The following is a 27,095-nucleotide window of genomic DNA, read 5'->3' on the forward strand; positions in this document are numbered from 1 at the left end:
GCGTTTTATTAGACAGGTGAGCAACTGTTTGGATCATTCATGGACAGAAAACTAATGATTGTTCTCCAGCTCAACACTGTTAATCTTATTGTTTAAATCTCTTCATTTACCGCGTGTACCGTGTTTTATGCCTAATATCGATATAGCTCACTGCAGTGTGAACAAGTGTCTCATAGTCGTCACCGAGCGAACGCACAGATAACATAACTTTCAACACACTCAAATACAGTATGTGTAATCTGATAAACCAGAGCTGTGTTTAAAAACAAAAACAATAAAAAAACATACACATACAAAACAAAATTGGTTTGTGTACTGTGCTCGATTAACTGAGACTTCTGACAGCACTTGCATGCTGTTGCCCTTGTTTGTTTAGTTGCTTCTATTGCTCTCCTCTTTTACATTTATGCATTTGGCAGATGCTTTTATCCAAAGTGACTTACACTGCATTCAAGGTACACATTTTTACATTATTGTCAGTACTTTCGCCTGGGGATTGAACCCATGACCTTGACGTTGCTAGTGCCATGCTCTACTGGTTGAGCTACAGGAAAGCATATAATTATAACTCTTTTATAATTTGCTTTGGATAAAACCGTATTCTACTAAATGATTAAATGTATATGTAAAATGTTACGCAACATAAACATGAGCGGAAGAAATGGAAGCGCTCTTCTGTCCCAGAATAAAAGCTCTGCGAAATTAACGCATCATCAAGCTACACCTTTGTTTTGAATAAGGGACCTATGAAAAATTACATATTGTGGCTTTAATCAATAAAACTGTGATTTAATGCCAATTAATAGAAATTTCAAAAAGGTTTGGACAAAAATATAAAATAAGGATTTGAAATGGAAGCCTTACCATTGAAGAACTTGATCTTTAGCTTCCAGGTCCAATTCAAAACGTCTCAAAAAATGACACAGAGGTCCTTCAAAACCCATTGTAAAATCACACTGAGTTCTTGCTATGTGTTTACTTTTTATTTTAGTGTTAAAGTAATTTGATATCAGGGTAAGACTGTATTTAACTAACTTACCCTGATATTGCTCGGCAAGTTTTAAATTAGCTGTATATTTTTATTTTTCCTGCTCAATAAGAGTGAAAACATACTTTTTTTGTAGTTAAAATCAACAAGGAATCAATCAAGGAAAAGGAATTTTCGACTGTCTATTTTTCCACATTTTGACGTGTATAGAGGGAACCTGTGACAAAATGTAGGGCGGGACTTGATTTTGTCCATGTGGAATTGATTGGATGGTTGACTGGTTGTGGTTTGCAATTGGTCGATCTCATGTAAATGACAGATTGTCCCGCCCTCACGCCAGAGGGAGGAGAAGTTATTTTGATTAAAGATCATGAGGGCACATTCATTGTTTTTTAAAGTCCCACTAAAATGCCTTGTTGACAAAATTTCCACTGAAACAGGAAGACAGGGCGGGACCTATGGGCGGGACATATCGAACAGCTCCTCCCCTTTTTAAAACAGGCAATAGCACTTAGAAATATCACAGAGCCGTTGAGCTCAGTAAAGCTGCAGTTTCCTCTTAATATCTAACTGTTTCTCTTAATCTCCTTCATATAGCTTTAAAAAACAGCATTCGGTGCAGAATTCAAACAGGTCTGAGACGTTTTCTGTAGCCTGGATGCCAGCCGAACTTAGCCCCGCCCACAAATGTTTTAGGTCGGGCAATTCGGTCTGCCCTTGATCCATAGAGGAGTAATTATCCCCGAACAGAAACTGTTCAGACCAATGAAATCATCAGGGCGGGCTTTAGACGATGACGGACAGATGATCAACAGTAACGTTATCATGCACGTCATCAAAGGGGCTTGGATTATATTTGTTCGAATCCTAAACGGAGAGCTTGTTTGTATCTGCATTCACCTTCACAATTTCTCTCAGAAATGATGATCATGTTGGGTAAGTACTCTGTGTATCATTAACTTATTTTACAACATTGGCAAAGATCGTGTATTCCAGCCTAATTTCAGCACGCGTGCACAGGGTTACCAAGTTTTTACAACAAAACGTGCCAACTACTAGCCCTATAGCTTCTCGGGGGGTTCTCCGGGGAAAAAATGGCGTTTGGAGGGTAAAATGTGTGTTATTTTGGCAAGGTTGCCTGCTAAAATTTGCACTCATGGGTCTATATATCACATAATAGTCGCTTCAACCCGTGGAAAAAACGCGAACTTGGTAAGTTTGGCAACACAGTGCAGTTGAACTCTGTTGACATTTGACAATGCGTCGCTTCGTTGCTCTGATTGGTTGTAGGTCTATCCAATTGATGTCTTTCCTGGTTGGGTTGAAACACACCTCATAATCACAGCCCAATGGAGCAGTTTCAGACTCATATTCTGACTAGAATTGAGTATGACCACGTCAGGCTACGTTTTCTGGTTTAGCCCGACAAAATGTTGCGAAACGTTTTTTAAACGAAAGCGGTAATTCGTTGAACACCCTGTTCTGATGACACAAGAGTTGCAACTATGGCAGCTGAGAAGGCCATTCTTTGAGTCTGATCAAATCAATAGCTACACTAAAAGCAAATTAGATTATTTCATGGGGACTTTAAAAAATAGAATGATGTGCAAGGTCCTAAGTAATTTATAATAAATACTGAAATATTCCATTAAAAAAAAAAAAAAATTGATTTTATGGTGAATTTAAGGTGAAACCCACCGTCAGAAATAACATGATGTGACTAGCCTACTATCCCTTATTCAGCTCATAAACAAAGTCAATGTATATTATTTGAAAGATAATCGTTAATAATTCAAGAAGAGCACTTAATAGAAGACATTTGTGTCTCTATTTCTGCAAGATTAAAAACATTTATCACAGAATAATCATATTCTTCCTCTGGTGCTTTAAATGTACAGCGTTTGGTTGGTGTTTATGAGTCTGTGTTGCAGACTTTCCAGCAGAGTTTGAGTTCACCGGAGGGTGGCTGTTTTTGCTCTGCTCCACTGCAGCTCCTCCGCCCACCTCAGCACCAGTCTCCGCGTTTGGACGTCGACAGCAGCGGTCCGTGTTGATTTTCTCCGGGTTTCAGGTCTGACAGTGACATCCACGACTAAATTTACCGCTAATCTTCATGGGCAAGGTGTGGAGGCAGATGTACCCCCAATATACCTACTATTACCCCTACCTTCAAGCCAAGGTACGAAAATAATCAGGTTACCTCTTGTTTGATATCGCTTTTGTAGATTTGACTGCTGTGTATGCGTTTTATGGGATATTGTACGGTATGGATCGAGTGACACTGTAGTAAGTTTGTTGCGTACTTGAGAGGGGATTCTCGGGCGGACATTTTAAATCGAATTTTTATCAGATATGAACAGCCAAATCCAGATATAAGTTAATCGTCGCTGTTGTGTACACAGTGCTGGTTTAATCTCTTTGTGGTCATGCTTTTTGTTTTTGTTTTTTATGCGTTATTAAATGTTTTGTTCGTTGTCTGGGCCAGTGAATTCCTGTGACGTGACATCGCTCGCTGGCTGAAGTCTGAACTCCAGCGCTAGTGTTGTTGTGGATCGTCTCCCCTATGAATTTACTCATTTATCACACTAGTTTATCCACTTGGGAATCGTTGTTGTGCAAAATAATCATAGTTTAATTGTAAAAAGACAGAAAATGTTCTTTGTTTACACAGTCAATAGGTACCGATGGTGTTTCATATGGGCGGACCATGGCTAATGACAAAAATGAAAATTGTTATAATTATATTACAAATGCTCATTTATTCTTTTTACTTTCAAAATGTGGTTTTCATTGCAGATATCTAGGCTGGTTGACGGTTGACAGGCAAATGATATATTATAATTTAGAATAATCATAATGACTATAGGCTGATTATTAAATTAATATAACACAATCTAATAAATACTTTTATCCATTGACTGTTAGAAATAAAACGTTTTTAAGTTCTTTTTTTACTTCGTCCAAACTTGTGAGCCCGCTCATTGTCCACTAATCTTTTAAATGGTAAAATAATAGCTGATTGATCGTCTGACACTACAGATATTCTTTTGAATAGTTCATTCTGTTCTAGTAATAGAAATAATAATAGTGCAGGCAGCTAAATATATATTGTCATTTTGAGAGCATTTGGCTTCAGCTAATAACCGCTCCCAATTGGTTGATTGATCAAAATTAGTCAAATTTGAGTAAATATTGTTTGAATTTAAGTGTATTTATTCTCATGTATGCACCCTCCTGCCATTAAAATGATATTAGTTGACCAGAAAAAAAAAGGAAATGTAAATATTTATGAGATAAATAAGACATGCAGCTTTCCCAATGCTTCATTTGGCTATAAAGGAGAAAGTGAGAAGATGTGAGAAGACAGAGAGCTGAGAAAGGTTGCTGCTATTTATCAGACATCACAGCTGATCAATACTGGGTAGAGGACTATGCTGCCTGACTATGGATATGATACTAATCAGGTTTCATTTTTCACATATTCAGTCCCTTCTAATGACATGTCACATTGCACAAAGCTTTATAAAAAGCATTGATTTATGACATAGAGGAAACATAAATCTTGACCACCACAAGTTTTTGTCAATCAAAGCATTGCAAAAAAACGTTAAAGGGTTAGTTAAAATGAAAATTAGCCCATAATTTACTCACCATTCACTCACCCTTAAGCTGTCCTAGGTATCTATGGCTTTCTTCTTTCAGCTGAATACAATGTTTTAAGTTATATTAAATAATATCCAAGCTTTATGATGGGAGTGAATGGAGATTTTGAAGCCCAAAAGTGCATCCATCCATCATAAAAGTAATCCATACGGCTCAGGGGATAATAAAAGCCTTCTAAAGTGAAACCATGCATACATAGCCATATTTATAACTTTATAAACTATAACCACTGGTTTTGACATAAAGGAAACATATTAAAACCAGACTTGATTTTATCCATCAGGAATTGATTGTAAAAAGTGGATTGTCTGGTAGTTGGAGGCGAGATGCTGAGGCATTAATGATGAGATCAAAACAGATGCATAGCAAATAATATTTTGATATATATTATATTGCAAAGACAAAAGATGTTATAGATGAATATAAACTACAGAATGATGCACAATAAGATCAGAACGATAGTGAACAGGATAAATTTTGCCAGATGCTAAGCTTGTATAGCATGTTGACTTTATGTGGGGCCGTCAGTTTATACAAAAGCGTCCTGAAACTCCAAATACTGCCGTACTTGTACAGGATAGAGTCCATAAATGCTCCATAAACTCTACAATGAAGTGGCCTGAATAAATAGCCCACGGTTTTAGTCCACACCATTCACCTTCCTTCATCTCTGATTTTTTGTAATTAGATTTTCATTTCGTGTTCAGAAAATATCCAGCATTTGTTTGTTGGCTTGTTATTTTTGGACTCATGCCCTTGTAGGAGCTTGTACAAGTTGAGATGCTTTTGTAAGATAAGTCTTGACAGGAAAAGGAGGAACAGCCTTTTTTATATTATTACAGCAGCTTGATTTCTTTCAAGGCTGGGAGCCAGCAGATTTTGTCATTATTTGAAAGGCGGAAAGGTAGAACACATTTATATATCGCTCCGCTCTGACTGTTTACAGCCTATAATGCAAACTACAGCTTATACCAGTGTTTCCCAAACTTTTTTTTGCCACACCACAGTTTTGAAAAGTAAAAAATCCCACACTGCTACATAAAAATATAACAAAATTGCACAAACATACATTACTTTAAATTACATATAAAAACAAGATATTTTAATAAAAGTAGTACCCACATTTAAACGGAAACTTGAGCTTAAGTCGGTTGGGGATGATAAAACAACAAATTTACATATGGCTATCTTCGCTGTCAGGCAGAAACCTCATATTTTAAACACTGCCATTGAAGATTGTATTGTGGATTTAGGTTTTAAAAAAACATTGTTGAAATGTTGTGCTATAATTAGTTTGGAGCTGCTATTTTTAGTGACTTCATGCTTCTTCTTTTTTATATAGCTGATACATGCACGTGTCACTATAATATTAACATTTTATGAAAATCAAGCTCAAATTGAGTTTTGAGGTTTTTGAACAGCAACGGACAGAGGTGCACTATATTTTTGGACACCTCCCTTTACATGCACATGAACTTTAATGCCATCCCATTCTTAACCCATAGAGTTTAATATGGAGTCAGCCCTCCCTTTACAGCTATAACAGCTTCAACTCTTCTGAGAAGGCTTTCCACAAGGTTTAGGAGTGTGTTTATGGGAATTTGACCATTCTTCTTGAAGCGCATTTGTGATGTCAGGCACTGATGTTGGACAAGAAGGCCTGGCTCTCAGTCTCTGCTCTAATTCATCCCAAAGGTGTTCTGTCGGGTTGAGTTCAGGACTCTGTGCAGACCAGTCAAGTTCCTCCACAAACTCGCTCATCCATGTCTTTATGGACCGAATATGTAAGAACAGGAAAGGGGCCATCCCCAAACTGTTCCCAAAAAATTGGGAGCATTAAATTCTCCAAAATGTCTTGGTATGCTGAAGCATTAAGAGTTCCTTTTGTTGGAACTAAGAGACCAAGCCCAACCCCTGAAAAACAACCCCACACCATAACCCCCCCTCCACCAAACTTTACACATAGCACAATGCACTCAGGCAAGTACCGGTCTCCTGGCAACCACCAAAACCAGACTCGTCCATCGGGTTGCCTAACAGTGAAGCGTGATTGGTCACTCCAGAGAACACGTCCCCACTGCTCTAGTCCAGTGGCTGAGTTGCTGTTGTTCCCATTTGCTTCTACTTTGTTATAATACCACTAACAGTTGACAGTGGATTTAGTAGTGAGAACATTTCATGAATGGACTTATTGCACAGGTGACAACCTATCACAATACCACGCTTGAGTTCACTGAGCTCATGAGAGCGACCCATTCTTTCTCAAATGTTTGTAGAAGCGTCTGCATGCCTAGTGTTTGATTTAAACACATGTGGCAATGGAAGAGATTGGAACACCTGAATTCAATGATTTGGAGGGGTGTGCTAATACTTTTGGCAATATAGTGTATTTTGTCTGTCACTGGAACGGCGGCATGAGGCAGTCAGTGCATCGCATTACATTTTAATTACAGGATATAAAGTTTATTGTCGCTGTATGGGTGCTCATTTTTCTTGTTGTTGAAATCTCCTGATCAAAATGTCATGATGCAAAATATGAAGCTATGCACAAGATATTTAAAATGGTACATTTGCTTCCACTTGACAGCAAATACCAGTCTAAGACTCTTCTCAGCTCTTCAAGTACAAAAATCGTTAGCCTTTATGAACATAGTGTTTGTTGAGTAAAGAAAATGCTGTACTTACTCGAACATCAGTGCATTATTTACCCTTGCATTGCAAACAAACAAGCAGAGATCTCCAAACGGCACAATCTAAATAGAGGCGGGTGGAGTTATGAGGTTTGACTGACCGTTTGAAGAGCCAATGGTTTAGTCATAACCTCTTTTAAATGCTTTTTATTGGTTAAATATTTCTAAAACCCTTAGATGGACGTAAAGGATGACCAATAGCATTCATTTGATAAAATGACGAAATACAGAGATGCCTACAAGGCTGATATATAATCTTATTTGTAGCATTTATTGTTACTTATTTTTTGGAAATTGGTTAATTTGTGTTAACAAGGCACAGTGGTTGGGAAACAATGGCTTAGACAACAAAAACATGATATGCACCATTTGAGCGCTTTGATGATGATTAGCTGTGCAATTGAAGGGTCAATCTTACAAAACCTGTCAAAAGCATGTTCCCATCATATTTCACACGTATTTTAGGACCATTTAAGGTTCATTTTCAATCACATTTCCCGCCAAATTCAATAATGTAAGGCAAATTTAATTATATTTTCATTGAACTGTGCAAATTGGCAATGAGGTACAAATGTCAGTATAGTTCAAGTGCATGGGTTTTGAATATCATGTGCAAAATGGAAATATAATCCGGACAGAATGTGCAAAATGTGCAAAAAGTTATGAGTGTGTGTGATGGAGAAAAATGTACTGCAAGTATTTCTGTATCTACAGCGATTTTTAGCAAGAGTATAAGGGGAAATACAAAAGTAAAGGGAATTATGGGCGAATTTTGTGCAGAAATTTTTTAAGTCACAATGCAACAAATTCTGACTTTATATCTCACAATTGTCTCTTAAAATGTTTTATTAGCTTCCGTAGCTATAGTGTCCTCTTTAAAACAAGACCAAACTTAGGTCTATATTCCAAAGCATTCTTGATTTATTACAACAATTACATTTTGGATAGTGCATTTTCACGTCTACTCTCAAAAAAGAGGGGTGGACAGTTAATCTTCATTTTCTTAGCATTTTGCTATTATCCTCATGTGCTTCCTCACATTTTCTTGAGAAAGCATGAAATGCTCCAGGAATTATGAGAAGCAACTGAAGTATAATTAATGTATTCATGTTAAATTTACAAGTCGAGGGAGACGTGCTGTTGCATTATCACCAGTGCATAATTGTTGGTTAATATTAATATGAATAATAATTAAAAAGCTGCAGTTTTTCCACCAGCTCTGATGTATCTTGATGGCTTGTAGGTGGGCTGGCCGTGTCAACATGAGCCTGTGATCGAGGGGTGGGTTTTAGCACATTAACTGCCATTGGATATTACACACAGAGCTTGCAAACAAAGCCATTGTGAAGGGCCTTAAAAAGCCCTATACAATGTTTACAATACAGCCTGAAGAGTTGCCTGGCAGCGGAATGTACACAATTAACCAGCTCATTATGTGTGTGCCGAGCTGAAAGAATTCCAATTGTTCTCCTGCAATAGTCATTCTGGGAACTTTTTGACATGAGGAAAATGAGGGACCGGCTCACAATAATAACCACCATGGTGGTGAAGCACTCTGCCAAGGGCCTGTCTCGCAAACACAGGCGGAGAGCTCGAAAAGCCCTTCAGCTTAACTGACAAGGTCAATGAGACACACACAGACTCGTCTGGTATTAATAGACCTGCTTTGTTACTTTGTGTAAACAGGCAATTCAGTAAATGTGTGTAAGTAAATATGTGGAGATCGAATGGGGTAAAAATAGGCCTGTCGAATAGTGCCGGGCACTGTGTGAATGAATACCCAAACCTGTCTGCTATAGTGGAAGATATATTTGTGCGGGTATCAGACAGGACTATTTTATCCCATTTACACGTGGGAACGATGAAGAAACATGGGGTAAAGCTTCTATTTTACAGAATTTGGGGAAACATTACTGTTTTTTTAAGATCAAGCCTGCATTTATTTGATCAAAAATACAGAAAAAACATTCATATCGGTTAAAATATTATTACAATTTAAAATAATGGTTTTCTATTTTAATATACTTTAAAATTACATTTATTTCTGTGATGCAAAGCTGAATTTTTAACATCATTGTCAGGGATCAGGAAGTGGAGGACCCAGATGCAGAGTGAACAAGGACAGTTTATTAACAAGACAGATCAACAGACACAATGGGGTAGTGGATGAGTGACAGTCCAAACACCAGGGCAGGGGAAAGACACGACGATGACGGGCAGGGGAGGATGACCACTGAGACCAGTCCAGGCAGCCAATGACCTTCACGACAGCTTGGGAGGCAACACCAGGCAGGGCGGTGTTGGACCAATCCAGGCAGGAACCTGAGGCTTGATGTTCTCACCGAAGCAGGAGTCTTGGCTGACAGGCAGTGGAGACAGCGGCCAGGGAAAAAACACTGGACAGAAAACAACACAGGACACACACACACGACAAGACTCTAGACAAGACAACAAGAAACAGACAAACTAAGAACTATGACTAAATTAAACAAAAACTTAAAATAAAAACTGGAGCTAGAAAACGAAGAAAAATAAAACAAAACCAATCTCTATAAAAAGACTGAACTGAGAAAATAAAAGTGGAAAACAGAAAAAATAAAAAAGGTAAGCTATCAGAACCCAGAAAACTAAACAATAAGGCTAGAAGAAAAAAAACCAAACTAAGACCTGGAGAAAACAAGCAAAAATAAAGACAGAACCATCACTGGACTCAAAAACTCAGGAACAAAGAAAAAAACTGAAAATAAATTCAAAGCTAGAAAAACAGGAGACACTAAAACTAGAAAAGGCTAGACTAGGCTAGACAAGGAGCTAGAGACATGTACGCACAAGCAAACGCTCACAAACATACACAACGAACCAGCAAAGACATGAGGGAAGGTAGCACAATATAAAGGGACCAGAGCACATGAGGAACAGGTGAGCACAATTAGAGAAACGAGGACTAGACCAGACTAAACAAGGGGGCGTGGTAACGGCAAACAAGGAGGTAGGACAAGAGGAACACATGACAAACACAGAGAGAGACAGATCCAAGTACTAAGACACAAAACAAACATAGAAACATTAAACAAAGACAAAACAGACAGAGCTGCCAGGTTAGAACCCTGACAGTACCCTCCCCCCAATGGACGCCCCCTGGCGTCCAAACTAGGCAAGGGAAACAAAGGCGGTAACACTTGGGAGGGTGGGCGGGGAACAAAACTAGGAGTACCAGGGCAGACAGGAAACATGGGAGGCAGGACTGGGGAGGAAAATAATCTAGGGGAGTGGTTAGGGGCTGACCAAGGGGGTGCCGACCTAGGGAACCCACAAGGACCAGGAAACAGGGAGGGTGGGATGGGAGGGGTATTAGGCACCCGACCAAAGGCATGGGGCCTCTTCAATGGTGGGGACCTCTGACTGGACATGACTTCAGGGACAGATACTGGACTTGACACTGGGGCCTCCTCCTGGGCTGCACTGGCCTGCTCAGGGACTGACTCGGGAGCGCCCTCCCGGGCTTGACTGGCGTGCTCAGGGACTGACTCGGGAGCGCCCTCCTGGGCTTGACTGGCGTGCTCAGGGACTGACTCGGGAGCGCCCTCCTGGGCTTGACTGGCGGGCTCAGGGACTGACTCGGGAGCGCCCTCCTGGGCTTGACTGGCGGGCTCAGGGACTGACTCGGGGACACCTTCCTGGGCTTGACTGGTGGGCTCTGGACGGCCTCCTCTGAAGCGGGCTCTGGGACGGCCTCCTCTGAAGCGGGCTCTGGGACGGCCTCCTCTGAAGCGGGCTCTGGGACGGCCTCCTCTGAAGCGGGCTCTGGGACGGCCTCCTCTGAAGCGGGCTCTTGGGACGGCCAGCCTTGAAGTGTGCCCTGGGACAGAAGGTGAAGCCCTCACTGGGTTAGGAACAGGAGATGGAGCCACTGGACTCCGCTCTGGGGCTGGAGCCGACACGGGACTGCGCTCTGGGGCTGGAGCCGACACTGGACTGCGCTCTGGGGCTGGAGCCGACACTGGACTGCGCTCTGGGGCTGGAGCCGACACTGGACTGCGCTCTGGGGCTGGAGCCGACACTGGACTGCGCTCTGGGGCTGGAGCCGACACTGGACTGCGCTCTGGGGCTGGAGCCGACACTGGACTGCGCTCTGGGGCTGGAGCCGACACTGGACTGCGCTCTGGGGCTGGAGCCGACACTGGACTGCGCTCTGGGGCTGGAGCCGACACTGGACTGCGCTCTGGGGCTGGAGCCGACACTGGACTGCGCTCTGGGGCTGGAGCCGACACTGGACTGCGCTCTGGGGCTGGAGCCGACACTGGACTGCGCTCTGGGGCTGGAGCCGACACTGGACTGCGCTCAGGGGCTGGAGCCGACACTGGACTGCGCTCAGGGGCTGGAGCCGACACTGGACTGCGCTCAGGGGCTGGAGCCGACACTGGACTGCGCTCAGGGGCTGGAGCCGACACTGGACTGCGCTCAGGGGCTGGAGCCGACACTGGACTGCGCTCAGGGGCTGGAGCCGACTGATTCCGGCCCTCCTGGAGCAACAGATGAGGGGCATCTAGAATGGCAGCTGACTTGCAGGCATGGGCTCTCCTCTTCTTCCGCTTTCGAGGGCATGACAATTTGTAGTCGACTGGCTCTGGCCTGACAGGTGCGGGCTCGACTGGCTCTGGACTGGCCGCTGCGGGCTCGACTGGCTCTGGACTGGCCGCTGCGGGCTCTGGACTGACAGGTGCGGGCTCGACTGGCTCTGGACTGACAGGTGTGGGCTCAACTGGCTCGGGTGGTGTCAGGATCTGCCAATCCCTGCGGTGATGCAAGTAATTGGAGAAGTTCCAGAAATCCAGGATCCTAAGTTGTTCCATTTCCCACTGTGGTAGGGGGTCATCCAGACAGATGTTGAACGCATCCTTGAGGGCTGCATCATCATACTCAAGGCCCTTAGCCATTGTCCAGAAGAACTGGGCGAAGGACCGCACTTCCCGGCCCTGTTGGCGAAGGGATGCCACACCCTGCTGGAGTGCCAACCTCTCTTGAGCAGTCGCAGGAGGAACAATACGGAAGCTCATTCTGCTGGGTCCTGTCTTGGCTGGTTCGTTCTGTCAGGGATCAGGAAGTGGAGGACCCAGATGCAGAGTGAACAAGGACAGTTTATTAACAAGACAGATCAACAGACACAATGGGGTAGTGGATGAGTGACAGTCCAAACACCAGGGCAGGGGAAAGACACGACGATGACGGGCAGGGGAGGATGACCACTGAGACCAGTCCAGGCAGCCAATGACCTTCACGACAGCTTGGGAGGCAACACCAGGCAGGGCGGTGTTGGACCAATCCAGGCAGGAACCTGAGGCTTGATGTTCTCACCGAAGCAGGAGTCTTGGCTGACAGGCAGTGGAGACAGCGGCCAGGGAAAAAACACTGGACAGAAAACAACACAGGACACACACACACGACAAGACTCTAGACAAGACAACAAGAAACAGACAAACTAAGAACTATGACTAAATTAAACAAAAACTTAAAATAAAAACTGGAGCTAGAAAACGAAGAAAAATAAAACAAAACCAATCTCTATAAAAAGACTGAACTGAGAAAATAAAAGTGGAAAACAGAAAAAATAAAAAGGTAAGCTATCAGAACCCAGAAAACTAAACAATAAGGCTAGAAGAAAAAAAACCAAACTAAGACCTGGAGAAAACAAGCAAAAATAAAGACAGAACCATCACTGGACTCAAAAACTCAGGAACAAAGAAAAAAACTGAAAATAAATTCAAAGCTAGAAAAACAGGAGACACTAAAACTAGAAAAGGCTAGACTAGGCTAGACAAGGAGCTAGAGACATGTACGCACAAGCAAACGCTCACAAACATACACAACGAACCAGCAAAGACATGAGGGAAGGTAGCACAATATAAAGGGACCAGAGCACATGAGGAACAGGTGAGCACAATTAGAGAAACGAGGACTAGACCAGACTAAACAAGGGGGCGTGGTAACGGCAAACAAGGAGGTAGGACAAGAGGAACACATGACAGACACAAAGAGAGACAGATCCAAGTACTAAGACACAAAACAAACATAGAAACATTAAACAAAGACAAAACAGACAGAGCTGCCAGGTTAGAACCCTGACAATCATGACTCCAGTCTTTATGGTCCATAACCTGTGATAGCCTACTTTGATGAATATAAAAAGTTAAAAAAGCCTTTATTTATAATAGAAATCTCAATATTGCTCAAACAGGTTTTGTAACAGTATTGTTTAAAAGTTTGCAGGCTTTTATTCTATTTAAAAAAGAAAGAAATGAATACTTTTATTCATCAAGGATGTGTTAAATTGATAAAAAGTGATATTAAGACTTATATTGTTAGAAAAGATTTATATTTATAAATAAATGCTGTTCTTTTAATTTTTTTTAGTCATCAATAAATCCTGAAAAAAGTATCACCAGTTCCAAAAAAATAATAAAGTATATTTTCAAAGTATTTTAAAAAACAACAACATTATTTTAAATCTTAATATTATTTCACAATATTACAGTTTTTGATCAAATAAATGTAAGCTTGATAAGAGAATTTTCAAAAACATAACATATTAATGTTTCCAATGTTTTGACCAGTAGAAAGCCTAAAAGCTCATTTTGAGCAGATGAATATTTCACACGACGGCGGGATTTTGTTAATGCTGTGATTTGTCGTGTTTTGATGTGAATAATCATATTTTAATCTCCAGATATATACTCTGGAGAAATGTCTCATTTGTTGTGATTGTTTAAAAATGACATCTGTGGGTCGCAGGAGTGAAACGGTGCTTTGTGTCATGCAAATAAATAAATGATATTAAAGTCATGAGTTTTACAGGATCTCATTTCACTTAATCTCTCTCAGAGCCCCTTTCCAATTCAGACCAAATCAAACACACTCACACTCGATGCATGCGGGTAATTGGACAGAACTAGATCTTTCCTGTTATTTTCACAGAAGCCGTCCACACACGTAAAGCTCGTCTGCCGTGTTATGATAAAGAAATTACACACATAAATTCTGAGCAATTCACCAAATTATCTTCTGGGCTGCTAATTTCTCATCTTTTTTTGATTGGACTAAAGTCTAAGTAACACTTATTCATTTGAATGCTGCCGAAATCTAGATCTGAGATCATGTTTTTGACCAATTTGTCAAGTATTAGTTCCCCATGTGTCATTTTCCAAATCTGCCAACACCCTTGACAATGGATAAACAATTAATTTTATTATGTATTTAATTTCTGCAAATGTTTGCATGTCTCATTAAATTATATCAACGTTAGCTTTAGAAATCAGCATTGAAAAACATAAAAATAAAAACCGTGTATAAAAAAGTCTAGCCATTTTTGTCTTCATCTTCTCTGTTTTCATGTGTTTGGGCCCTATTCAGAAAAGAAGAAGAAAAAAAAAAAAAATATATATATATATATATATATATATATATATATATATATTATATATATATATATATATTATATATATATATATATTATATATATATATATATATATATATATATATATATATATATATATATATATATATATATATATATATATATATATATATAATTCAATCACCCTAATTCAATCACTAATTGATCCCTACACTTTTGGTCATATATATATATATATATATATATATATATATATATGACCAAAAGTGTAGGGATCAATTAGTGATTGAATTAGGGTCTTATGTAATCCGTATTATTATTATTATTATTATTATAATTTATTTATTTTACCCCATTTTAATGATTTAATTACATTATAAGTAATTTTAAGTACTTAAAGTAATTTTTAGTAACATTTTAAGTAGTTAAAAAGCATCTCTAATTATTTGAAATCATGAGACATACAATTTAATAACAATTTATTAAAGTTTAACAAAAATTACATTATTTTTCTTTTCAAATTCCATTTTATTCAATTTTTCCCCCATAAATTTCATGTTGTGTATTTTCTGGTAATCAAAGACATCAAACATTAATTTAAATCATATGAAATTAAACTTTTTTTTTGTCAAACAACGTTCTGCACAATTTCGCTTTACTGTTAAAATTAAAACATGGAAGAAACATTTTAACAGTAATATAATTTCTTAAAATCTTTTATTTTGACGGACAGCCGTAAAGAGCTTTGAGTTTCTGTATGTTAATGATATGACGATAGTTTTTCTCAAACGATGTCTTTTTCTCAGAGCGGCTCTGGAGATGAAGTTCATGTCCTCATATAGTGAGACGGCAGAGGCTGAAAACACCACGAGCGTCACGCGTCCTTCAGTGTGTGTGTGGGAAACATGCGCAGAACATGCAGGATTCATATTTAAACAGTCTTTTTGCAGTTTATTATTCACAGAGTCAGACACTAGCCCATATCGTGATTTGATTAAAAGGGTTACTTCAGCGATTAGCATATGGCTTTGTATCAGTAGAAACCCTGAGAGATCTCACTCACAGCTCAGCTCGCAGCTACAGGCACTCATTTAAACGGAGCTATGGTGAGCAATGTAAGTCTTTTAACTTCTCAAATTATTTCTATGAAAGTTAAGCTTGCAAAGGCATGAACTGAAACGCGCCAGACTGAGCTCGCGTTGTGAATGTATGCCGCGAGTGTAGACGCGATTACCTCCACTCTCATCACGAGAGCTCATCAGCTCATTTATCTGACTCCTGCAGTTAGTGCTCAGTGCTGTGATACTCGCGCGGCGACTCACTCATTATATTGAACACACACGTTTAGTTTTTAATTGTAGTGTCTTCTCCAACTCATTCACAGTAATCCAGCAGTGGTGGTTTTGGGAATGGCCTCACTGGGCAGCGAAGCATTCTGGGAATTGTAGTCTTTTATCCCCATGAGACAAAAATACATTTTCTGTCTTTTCTCAGTCTAGAAGGCACCAAATTCAAAAATAATTTCACATTTCTACTACATTGATGGCCCAGTTTAAATACAGATTCATCTTCCCAGCGCTGAAGTACCCCTTTAAGTGTGCTGACCTGCTTTTCAATTATTCATCAAAAAACTTCAAATTCCATTTTTATGAATGGATTTCGCGATTCCATCTGCATTTCTGCATCACTGCAATCATAGGGTGTTATGATAAAACAAATTACACACACAAATTCTGAGCATTGCACCAAATGATCTCCTGGTCTGCTAATGTCTCATCTTTTTTTGATTGGGCTACTTTTTAAAATAGCCAGTAATATTCACTCATTTGAACGCTGCCAAAATCTAAATTTGAGATCATGTTTTTGACCCATTAGTGCCATTTTCAAAATCTGCCAAAAGGATTATGGATAAACAATTTATTTTCAATTTTAATTAAACATTGTGTTAAATAAGTTGATTTTAATTTCAGTAAATTTTTGCATGTTTCATTAAATTATATCAGCATTGAAAAATGTAATGCTGTATAAAATAAATACTGTGTCAAATAAGTGTTTATACAAAATCCATCCATTTTCTGTTCACCCTATTTGCTTTTATTGAATTATACATTATATTGGCTGCTTGCTCTTTAGATTTTATAATAAATGTTACTTTCAAAGGGTCCCTACGCAGTTTGGAAAAGTATGGAATTTGCATCATTTCCAAGTCTGAAAATGGAAATTTCTAAAAGAAAATGTCATACTCTCTCTCTCTCTCCATACTCTCTCTTTCTTTTGTGTCTCTCGTTCTATCACTGACTATCCGTGTGAAGGAGGCGTCTTCCTGTGCGACAGACGCACACACACACACACACACACACACATGTAAACACGCTGCTTTCGTAGTGCGCCAGCGCCTGCCGTGATGAACTCGAAGCTTTTGACGACTACAATGTGGCCCCAGCCAAGAAGATGGGGCCCTCGATTCGATCCGGACGGCAGGGGCAGGAAGGTACATCGGGCTTCACAGTTTCAACGGCGCAGAAATTGCAACATTTCATTTATAGTTTGCAAATGGACCGAGACCGAACAAGATTCTCTGTGAGGAAGTCACAGGCTGAAATGTTTCTCCATTACAGAGAGAATGTCGAGAATGTGGTCTGGGCAAGTTGCGCGCTCGCTTTAACGTGGTTGCTTTGGAGTTTAAAAGCTTCTTGTGTTTGTTGGCACAGTAGCGACGTGTGCAAGTACGTATAAGTTTGCATGGATTTATGCACATGCATGCGTGTTCACATGTTGGCATGCTAAAGTGTGATATATAGTCGCTCTGATAGCCTGTGGGGGAGGCTAGCGCTTTCCTCTTCATTTGTTTTCTCTGCACATTCAGCACGGACAGCTGTACCGTGTCAGGCCGGGATACTTTAGGACTGATTTGTGGGCTCCCTTCCTGTAGGGTTAAACCTCCTCTAGATTTTGTTAAACATCCTTGGTATTATAAACCAGCGGTTCTTAACCTGCTTTGCTTCTGGACTCAGTTGTTTATCATGCAATGTCAACAAAAATGTCCCGAAATCGACCTTATTCACTTTCTTAATGCATGTTCCTGGTCTTATTATGCATGATATTCCAAAGGATAGTTCTCTTGGTAATCTTGCTCTACCTCTAAAATGTCTGTCATGTTCGGATGAAGACCTTTTTTTTTTTTTTTTACAATTCAATCCGTTCCTGATGGATAAAAGCCCAATATCTAGTTTGTGCTTGTTGGTGATGGAGGCTCATTAACATTTTTAACAATCTCCTCGGTTTCTCTTGAATATAAATCGAACACTCGTTCACAAACATAGTGACTTTTTTATTTTTTGAGTGTCAGTGAACTGATATTAATGTAAATGCTGCAGTCTTAACTTTTTATTGGTTAAAATGATCCAAAATCAATTTGAGAAAGTACACAAGCCAGTGTTCAAAAGTTACTGAAAGTAACAGTACCTCTTTAGCCCGATTCACAACGTTAAACTTGTAATAATGTGTTATAATTTGATTGCTACAGGTGTGTTTCCGCCTGAAATTCGAGCATGTTGTTGCATCATTAAGTCACGTCTGTATAGATAAAGAAAGAGTCCGGCTTGTAAGCAATTGCATGTGAGGATGCTGCAGGTGGCGGATCATTTATAGCCTTTTCTCACAGCCGCTGGAATAATTAAACGTATCATTTTGACGGCGGGATGTAATCCAGAACGGTCCAAACGACAATCATCATTGACGATTCACCCGCAGTCAAAAGCAAAAGATTAGACTGTATTGATTCTACAGGTGGCGCTAATACACACTAAATAAACAGTCACGCAATGCTAGGACTGTTAACATGCTCTGTTTGATGTGATTTGAGCTAAGCGAGTGTAAGATGTAATTACCATTGGTAACGCAATTTATTGTAATGTTTTTTTTCCTCAGTTGGTCAGAACAAATGAATAAATGGCAGACGTTACTCGCTTGTTCAGGTGACATTTTCCAGGGAAAATTCTTGGTCAAACTTTGTCAAATTTTGGTCAAACTTCCAAAGTGTAGAATCTTTGCTTCTGAAGAACCGTATCCACATCGGTGAGGTTAATGACAGCCACACACACTCATCAAAACATCCGATTAATCCATGTACCGTCAATGCACAACCCACGTAAAGATGATAATTCCACAAATAACAGGTTTCAAACAGAGGTGGTGACAAAGAGGAAACATTTACAGACTACGGCTTTAATCTCAGAGAACAACATTGAAGTTAAATATTGATTTAACTTCAAGACAAGCTCGTTCACACCAAGAACGATAACTATATTAGCGTCCACACCAACGCAAAACATCACTCTGTTTATGCCAAGGGCTCGCTACAGTTTTGTCGCCTGCTGCTTTAAATGCTCGAGCTCTGACAGCTGGATAGATTCTTTCGATGTTTTTATCAATCATCAGCTGCAGTCATAATATCATTTATAGTTATGGTGTGTGGAATACGGCTGGGTAAAAAATATCGATTTTAATCGATTCTCATTTTAACGAACCGATATTGATTCTTATATTGCAAGAATGGATTAATCTTTCCTGTTTTAATGAATGACCGGAACAAGGACGCCTCCCATCCAATTAATCAAAATAATCTTTGTGCTGTGTTACTTTTGATGATATACAAATTCTGTCCATTTTACTACAAAATTCAGTAGTTTTGGTGATGTTTAATGTGGTGTTTGCCTCAGTTCAAGAGAAGCAGAAGTGCAGAGCACATGTGACTTGATCTTCTCCTCCGCTTTAATACCAGTTACAGCACAAAATAAACATGAATGAGCATCTGAAAGTGTGTTAAAGGGATAGTTCACCCAAAAATAAAAATTAGTCATCCTAGGTGTATGACATTCTTCCTTTAGACGAACACAATCAGAGTTATATTAAAAAAGTCCTGCTAATTCACGCTTTATACTGGCAGTGATTGTTGTTCTGTTTTTGATGTCCATAAAAGTGCATCTGTTCGTCATATAACTGCTCCACACAGCTCTGGGAGGTTAACAAAGACCTTCTGAAGTGAACTGTTGCATTTGTGTAAGAAAAATATCCATATTTAAAACTTTATAAAGTAAATTTACGGCCGATCGCCTTCCGTATTAAGTTGCTATGCATCTTGAACTCCGAGAAAGCACTTTCAACACTTTTCCATGGAAGGCGATCGGCTGGAAATTAACTTTAAAAAGTTTTAAATATGGATATTTTTTTTACACAAATGCATCGTTTTTCTTCAGAAGGCCTTTATTCACCTCCCAGAGCCGTGTGGAGCAGTTATATGACGGACAGATGCATTTTTATGGACTTCAATGGCAATCATTTTCATTATAAAGCTTGGATTAGCAGGACTTGTTTAATATAACTCCACTTTCATTTGTCTGAAAGAGGAGTGTCATATACACCTAGAATGACTTGAGGGTGAGTAAGTCATGGGATAAATTTCATTTTTTGATGGTCCCTTTAAAGATTCAGTACAACTTACCAAAATCTATATCATGTCTCATGTAATCGCTCAGTGTTTCAACTGCGGAAAGATGTCAGTAAAACAGCTTGTAACTTCACATTCACCTCAGAAAAAAATAAAAATATCCATTGTCCATAAACTAAAAAATGAACTCTGGAGAGGAGTATTTTGCCAAATATATGCAACATCTTACATATTTGATATCTGATTTTCTTCAATATATGTAATGCATGTTTGAATAAATCTGTCAAGTTGACAGCCACCATTTGAATGTTTAAAAACGCATTGGAGTAAGAATATTTGTAAAGTTGTAAAGTATTATAACTGTATTAAAAAACTTTCTTGAGTGTAATTTAAGTGTTTATTTGTGTTCAGTTAATTTTACCCAGAAACTGACTCCTGTGTAAAGTTTACAGCATTAGCTGAGAGATTATTTTTATATATATATATACACACACAATAATCGCTATACTGTAGAATCAAATTGAATCAGAATACAATTGAATCACAAACTTGTGAATCGAAATCGAATCATGAAATTTGTATTACATCAGCCCTATAATGTTTTTCCCGAACTATATCTTTATCGTTATGATTATAGTAATTATTGTTGGTGTGAACGGGTCTTTACAGTAATAAAAATGAAAGGTTAAGCCCTGTTTATCCACTTGGATATTGCTCCTCATTTCCATATATTGTTTGCAATTTTCTTTCTGTCTTTTTCTGTTCTGCGCCCCAGAACCCTTCCCTCATCTATCCTTTTTGATCATGTGACTGCATCTGTAATGAACAGCTGATATCACTTGATATAATAAATACATTTTGGAAATCATTAAAAAAAAGTTAAATAGAAATAATTGGTAGTATGGGGAACACAAATTCACTATTAACTACGACTTTCCTCAATAAACTTCTAATTTACTGCTTATTCGTAGTTAGTAAAGAATTTAGGTTTAGGTATTGGGTAGGATAATTGAGTTGAATAAGGGATTAATATGTGATTTATAAGTACTAAAAAACAAACCAATATCCTAGTAATATGCATGCTAATAAGCAACTAGTTAATAGTGAGAATTGGACCCTTTATTTTTTGGTCCTATTCTCACTATTAACTAGTTATTAGTAGTATATTACTAGTTTTAAAAAAAGTGTTACCAAATAAAAATATTTTTTGCACAAGGGAATTTTGCATGTTGGATTAAGGGATGTAGAATAAGGCATTAATATGTGCTTTATAAGTACTTAATGGTTGTTTTTTAGTACTTATAAATCACATATTAATCCCTTATTCTGCATGACCATATTCTGCATCCCTTAATCCTACCCAATACCTAAACTTAAATACTTTACTAACTACGAATAAGCAGTAAATTAGAAGTTTATTGAGGCAAAAGTCGTAGTTAATAGTGAATTTGTTCCCCATATTAAAGTGTTACCAATTATTTCTATTTAACTTTTTTTTAATGATTTCCAAAATGTATTTATTATATCAAGTGATATCAGCTGTTCATCACAGATGCAGTCACATGATCATAAAGGATAGATGAGGGAAGGGTTCTGGGGCGCAGAACAGAAAAAGACAGAAAGAAAATTGCAATCTAGTATGGCCACCCCTCTCTTCGCTCTCTCTTTGTCCTTTGGTTTCATTTTGCACTGTGACCCTCTGTTTTTGCTGAATCAGCTCTTTCTGTCACCTCATTTGCTTGTGACATGCTGGCATTACTTACACAAACATGTACACAGCCGAGAGAGAAAGGTGCCACAGGTCACTGTCATGACCCCCAGTGTCCTTTTATAGTGCAGGAAACCACATTAGTCCACCCCTCCGCCTACGTAACAGTTTAAACATGTCCATATCAATTTGACTGTTCTGAAAACATCCAGATCGCATGGAAGTATTAGCAGAACGCTTAAGCTGGGGGTCAGAGATACACAATAAATGCGCTGTCAATAATACATCAGAAAAAATTACAAGTCCCTTTGTTTGATTATACAGCTTTTTATTGGTGTGTGTGTGTGTGCACTGTAAAAAAAAAAAAAATCTGTTATCTGATAAAAGTTATCTGGTTGCCTTAATTTAAGTTGATTAAAATCAAAAAAGTTAAGACAATGAACAATTTTAAGAATCGACAACAAGTATTCAAATATTATTAAAATTGTTATTGGGTAATTGTGTGTTTTATTATTGATGATGCAGTGAAACATGCCAAATTGTGCTATTTTCATGATTTATCCCATTTTGTATGTGGTCCGATGCTATTATATTTTAAGTTTCTATTTATTAAACCAATTTTAATTTCAAAATTTTAAGGCAACTAGGTTACGTTAAGTTAAACCAACAATATATTTTTTCTCCAAGGAGTGGAGTTAAAAAATCAAAACCACGGTGTGCAGTAGTCTTATTCTGTCATCTTCACCCAAGTGTTTAGTTTGGCTCAGCAGCGCGTGCCTCGTCCCTCGTCCGTTCTTCGACGCGCTCGCCGTTGTGGTTTCCTTTTAAACGACAGAGCCTTTAAACCTTCTTTAGCCACATTTCCACTGGCCAGCGGGAGCACAGAGGCTGAAATCATGCCTGCTGCACTTCTGTAAAATCCGCCCTAAACACGTAATGTCACACAATAGGCTATAGCCTACAAATGTACCCCAGCAAAAGGGAGATGAATAAAGTAAATCGCTATACAAATATATCAGAAGCTGTCATTTAGTCTTTATTTACTAACCTGGACACCACACACGGCTATTGACTGACCACGAACAGGTAATAACTTGCATTTTTCATGCGTTAATGTTTCACTATTTTTTTTCCTTTTCCGTTTTCTTTTTTTGGGGGGTGGGGGTGGGGTGGGGTGGGTGTGTGTGTGTGTGTGTAACGCAAGCATTACTGAAAATGTAACGAGGAAAATATTACTGAAAATTCATTAGTAATGCCTTACACTACTGTGTTACATCAAAAAGTAATAAGTTACTGTAATGTATTACTTTTGTAATGCGTTACTCCCAACACTGGTGTGTGTGTGTGTGTGTGTGTGTGTGTGTGTGTGTGTGTGTGTGTGTGTGTGTGTGTGTGTGTGTGTGTGTGTGTGTGTGTGTGTGTGTGTGTGTGTGTGATGAAAATACCTTACGACCCCACGAAAAAACAATTACCGTCCGAATAGGGCTTAAGAATACAGTGCATGACCTTTTTTGGCCCAATGTTTATCTGGGGCATTTTTGCCTTTTTCTGTGCAAATTTTTTCTTCTTCTTTTTTTAGTAAATCTCTGATGCTGCTTTGATGAACGATAGTAACTCACATGCTCGTGTTTGCTCTGTCCTGAATAGGACAGTTTTCCAGTCGGATTTCTTTTTCGTCACCAAAAGGAAAAGGATCGGATCCAAGGCCAAAGATCTTATGCTCTCTGCTGTAAATGACCCATTTACATTCTAACTATCCGACGTAAAATGCTGTCTAAGCACAATCAGGCATGGCTGGGGATTATTGATACCACAAGGTGTTTTCGGTGCTTCTAAGATCAAATTTATATTCAAAACAGCAGACTGAAAATGAAAACTGATGAGCTCAGGGGAAGTTATTTAAGAAGGCAACAGGAAATGCAGTGTTTAGGTGTGAGGACGTGCTTTACATTCAACCTCAGAGAGAGAAGGAGGAAGACATGACGTGCTCTGTGTGTTAGAGAGATTTGGATTTTTATTTCTGTTTGTGTTTACATAGACTAGTTGCCCTTGCAGCAGATATAGTGAAGCTGTATAGTGCTCATCACACATGTTCCTTCTTTACTACTGTTTAAAAGCGTCCCATGATGCACCTCAGGAAGTTGGTTTATGACTGTCCAGAGCGAGGACAGAGAACGTTTTTATTTCTGTCACTACATTACTTCCATACTTTCATTTTGATGACGACTTCAATATTATTCTAAAACCGGTTTAAAGGGGGGGTGAAACACTCAGTTTCAGTCAATCTCATGTCAATCTTGAGTACCTATAGAGTAGTATTGCATCCTTCATATCTCCGAAAATCTCTTTAGTTTTATTATATTTATAAAATAAATATAGGCTGTACCGAGTCTTTCCGGAAAAAAATGAGCGGCTGGAGGCGTATCGTGTGGGCGGAGCTAAAGAATGACGATCGCGAACAAAGTGGTGACGTCCTCAAGCGTGGAGAAACCCATGCTATCGATCTCAGCTAATAGATATATGATCCACAATCAAATCTGAGGCAGAAATAAACTTAACAGGGAAACAGCAACATCAGGACGTCCGTCTCTGTGGTATGGACTGTATTTAGTGGCCTGTCAACATTTGTGTGTGTTTACTCGCAGTTTATGAGGACATGATTCGGTTTATGGACTATTGTATGCGACTAAACCTTAGCAGTAGCAAGAAAAACGGTTTTGCACGTCAGACTAGTGTAACGTTATACAGAGAACAACAATGAAGAAGCACGCTTTGTGAGAACTCTAGGTTTATGTTTGGGTGGTTTTACAATAAACAAACTGACACCTATATTGGTCAGCTAAACAAATGTATTTAAACACACACCATAGATCGCATGCTCCATTGATAAATTAACTAACGTTATACACGATCGTGTCGTTTACTGATGTTTACTCACGCGACGATAGCCAACAGCACAGACATTTGAAGCAGTTTTACTCACCAGCTGCTTCCAAAGCAGGACCGAACCTTTATCGCTGGACCGCTCCGTCAAAAACACACTTCTGTGGTATGATTTGGTGAAGTCCTGACAGCAGTGACCGTGGAGATCCACTTTTGCGACGCGACTGAAGCGATATTGTGACGCTTCCCGTCATTTCTGCGTTCAAATGCAGCGCTGCCTTCCCAGAATGCTGTGCTGAAGCGTTGAAGTCGCTCGACGTCACCCATAGGAATAAAGTGGAGCGCGGCGCGGACTATAACGACATAAGTGTTCACGGACAACTGGCTGTGCACCTGAGAGAGTGTTTATGGGCGTGCATTTCCTCTCTCGCTCTAGTCTCGCGCGCGCGCACCCTACCGGGAGAAGAGCCCGTACGGCCCATACAAGGACCTTCCGCTCTATTGACGTCAAGCCGACCCACACTCGAAAAAAAACTTGTGAGAAACCGGAAGGAGTATTTTTAACACAGAAATACTCTATCAAACGTCAAACATTAGTTTTTGAAACTTTGTCTATGTTTAGGATGGGAATCCAAGCCTTTAACAGTGTAAAGCTCAGTATGCATGAAACAGCATTTCACCCCCCCTTTAAAATAAAGCCACAATATGTGATTTTTCACCGCTAGAGGTTGCTTATTCAAAACAAAGGCGTAGCTTTTAGGCTAATCGATAGGCATGGTAAAACATCTTGTGGCAAATCAAGAGATTTAAACATTAAGACTAACCGTGCTGTGCTGAATCATTCGTTTCTGTCGATGAATGATCCAAACAGTAGCTCACCTGTCTAATAAAACACATCATATATTAAAGCGTCTTTGGTGTTGTAAAATAAAAACTATTTCTTTGATAGGCGCCGAATGGACACGGTTCATGTCCTGGTAAAAATTGCTGATTTCTCTGGATTTAAACATTCTTGGAAACATTTGGGATAATGTTAATGCACAAGTCAATTAAATATATAACACCGTTCTAGTGGTTTTTCGGTATTTGAATCAAAAATCGTACATATTGTGCTTTTTAAAACTTAAAAAGCAATGTTTCAAAGCATTGATTTGGTGCTCTTTCATTATATATAAATAAGTTATGTCTTTCAGTTTACAAAATTATTTATTGTGCTTTTAAATAATGCCAATCTCTAGACACACAATGCATTAAGAAAAAATGGACAATGTGTATAGTAATTAAAATAAGAAATAATACACTATTATTTCTTCAATAATACAATTGTTTATTTCACTTTCAATAATGCAAAAGTAGCCTATTTTTTTCTCCATAAAACACAAACATGCTTTATTATAGCATTTATATTAGTTTAAGGCCAAGCTTATATTAAGTTTTTTTTTTAAATATATATTTTAATATATGTTCACTACAGACCTTATTTCAGCCAGTTAACCAAAAACCCATTGACTCCAGGACGATGGAACTAAAGGTGCTAAAATGCTAAACCGTTTCCGCATTTTAGCTTCTAAATCTACGTCATACCGGCACCGCTGTATTCAGCCAGATAAAAAAGACTTGACATCAGTAGCAAAGAAACATCAATCCGCTTGGACAGTTTGGTTTTTTGGACTTTAATGTCTTCATTGACATGGTTTTAATTTTTTGAGGTAGAGATTAGATGTTTACCAGTAGATTGGAGGAATTTTAAAGTTATGTTAAAAATATTATATATTTCCATCCATCCATCCATCCATCCATCCATCCATCCATCCATCCATCCATCCATCCATCCATCCATCCATCCACCTATCCATCCATCCATCCATCCATCCATCCATCCCATAATAGGATGTAAAAATATTTAATTATTTACTTTTTTTATTTATGTCTCCCACACATTTTTATTAAAATACATTTTCATTTATTATTTATTACATTAAAAGGAATTTATTTAATACAATTATTTTTATAATTTATTTTGTTTTTACTCTATGTAATATCACTTAATGAAAGTAATTTTAAAAAGTAAAACATCTCTGTTTTTAATTGTCATGAAAATATTCTTCACAATGCCAAAATATCTTAATGGTCCTAAAAGTATTGAATGTCATTTAGGTGAAACCTGCAAAGAACACGTCCAAGTCATATTTCAGTCCAATTTCTGGATTTTGCATAAAGAAAATGACAGATTTTCATGACAATTAAACACATTTCCCTCTCAAATTCTCATTACTATATATATAATTATATTTTGTAAAT

General features: G+C 38.7%; 1 protein-coding gene across 2 annotated transcripts in view; it reads left to right on the top strand.

The window, feature by feature from the left end:
• Positions 1-2,907: 2,907 nt before the first annotated feature.
• Positions 2,908-27,095, top strand: part of LOC137075700 (RNA-binding motif, single-stranded-interacting protein 1) — a 107,410-nt gene continuing 83,222 nt past the window's right edge. Inside the window, exon 1 of one of the 2 annotated variants that reach the window (XM_067444594.1) lies at positions 2,908-3,167. In XM_067444594.1, coding sequence (XP_067300695.1) covers positions 3,102-3,167 — 66 coding nt within the window. In that variant the 5' untranslated portion in view covers positions 2,908-3,101. Of the gene's footprint in view, positions 3,168-17,107; positions 17,246-27,095 lie in introns of those variants that run through there. The other variant, XM_067444593.1, reaches the window with a different exon arrangement.

The sequence above is a fragment of the Pseudorasbora parva genome, chromosome 5, assembly GCF_024679245.1.
Source record: "Pseudorasbora parva isolate DD20220531a chromosome 5, ASM2467924v1, whole genome shotgun sequence".
NCBI lineage: Eukaryota > Metazoa > Chordata > Actinopteri > Cypriniformes > Gobionidae > Pseudorasbora > Pseudorasbora parva.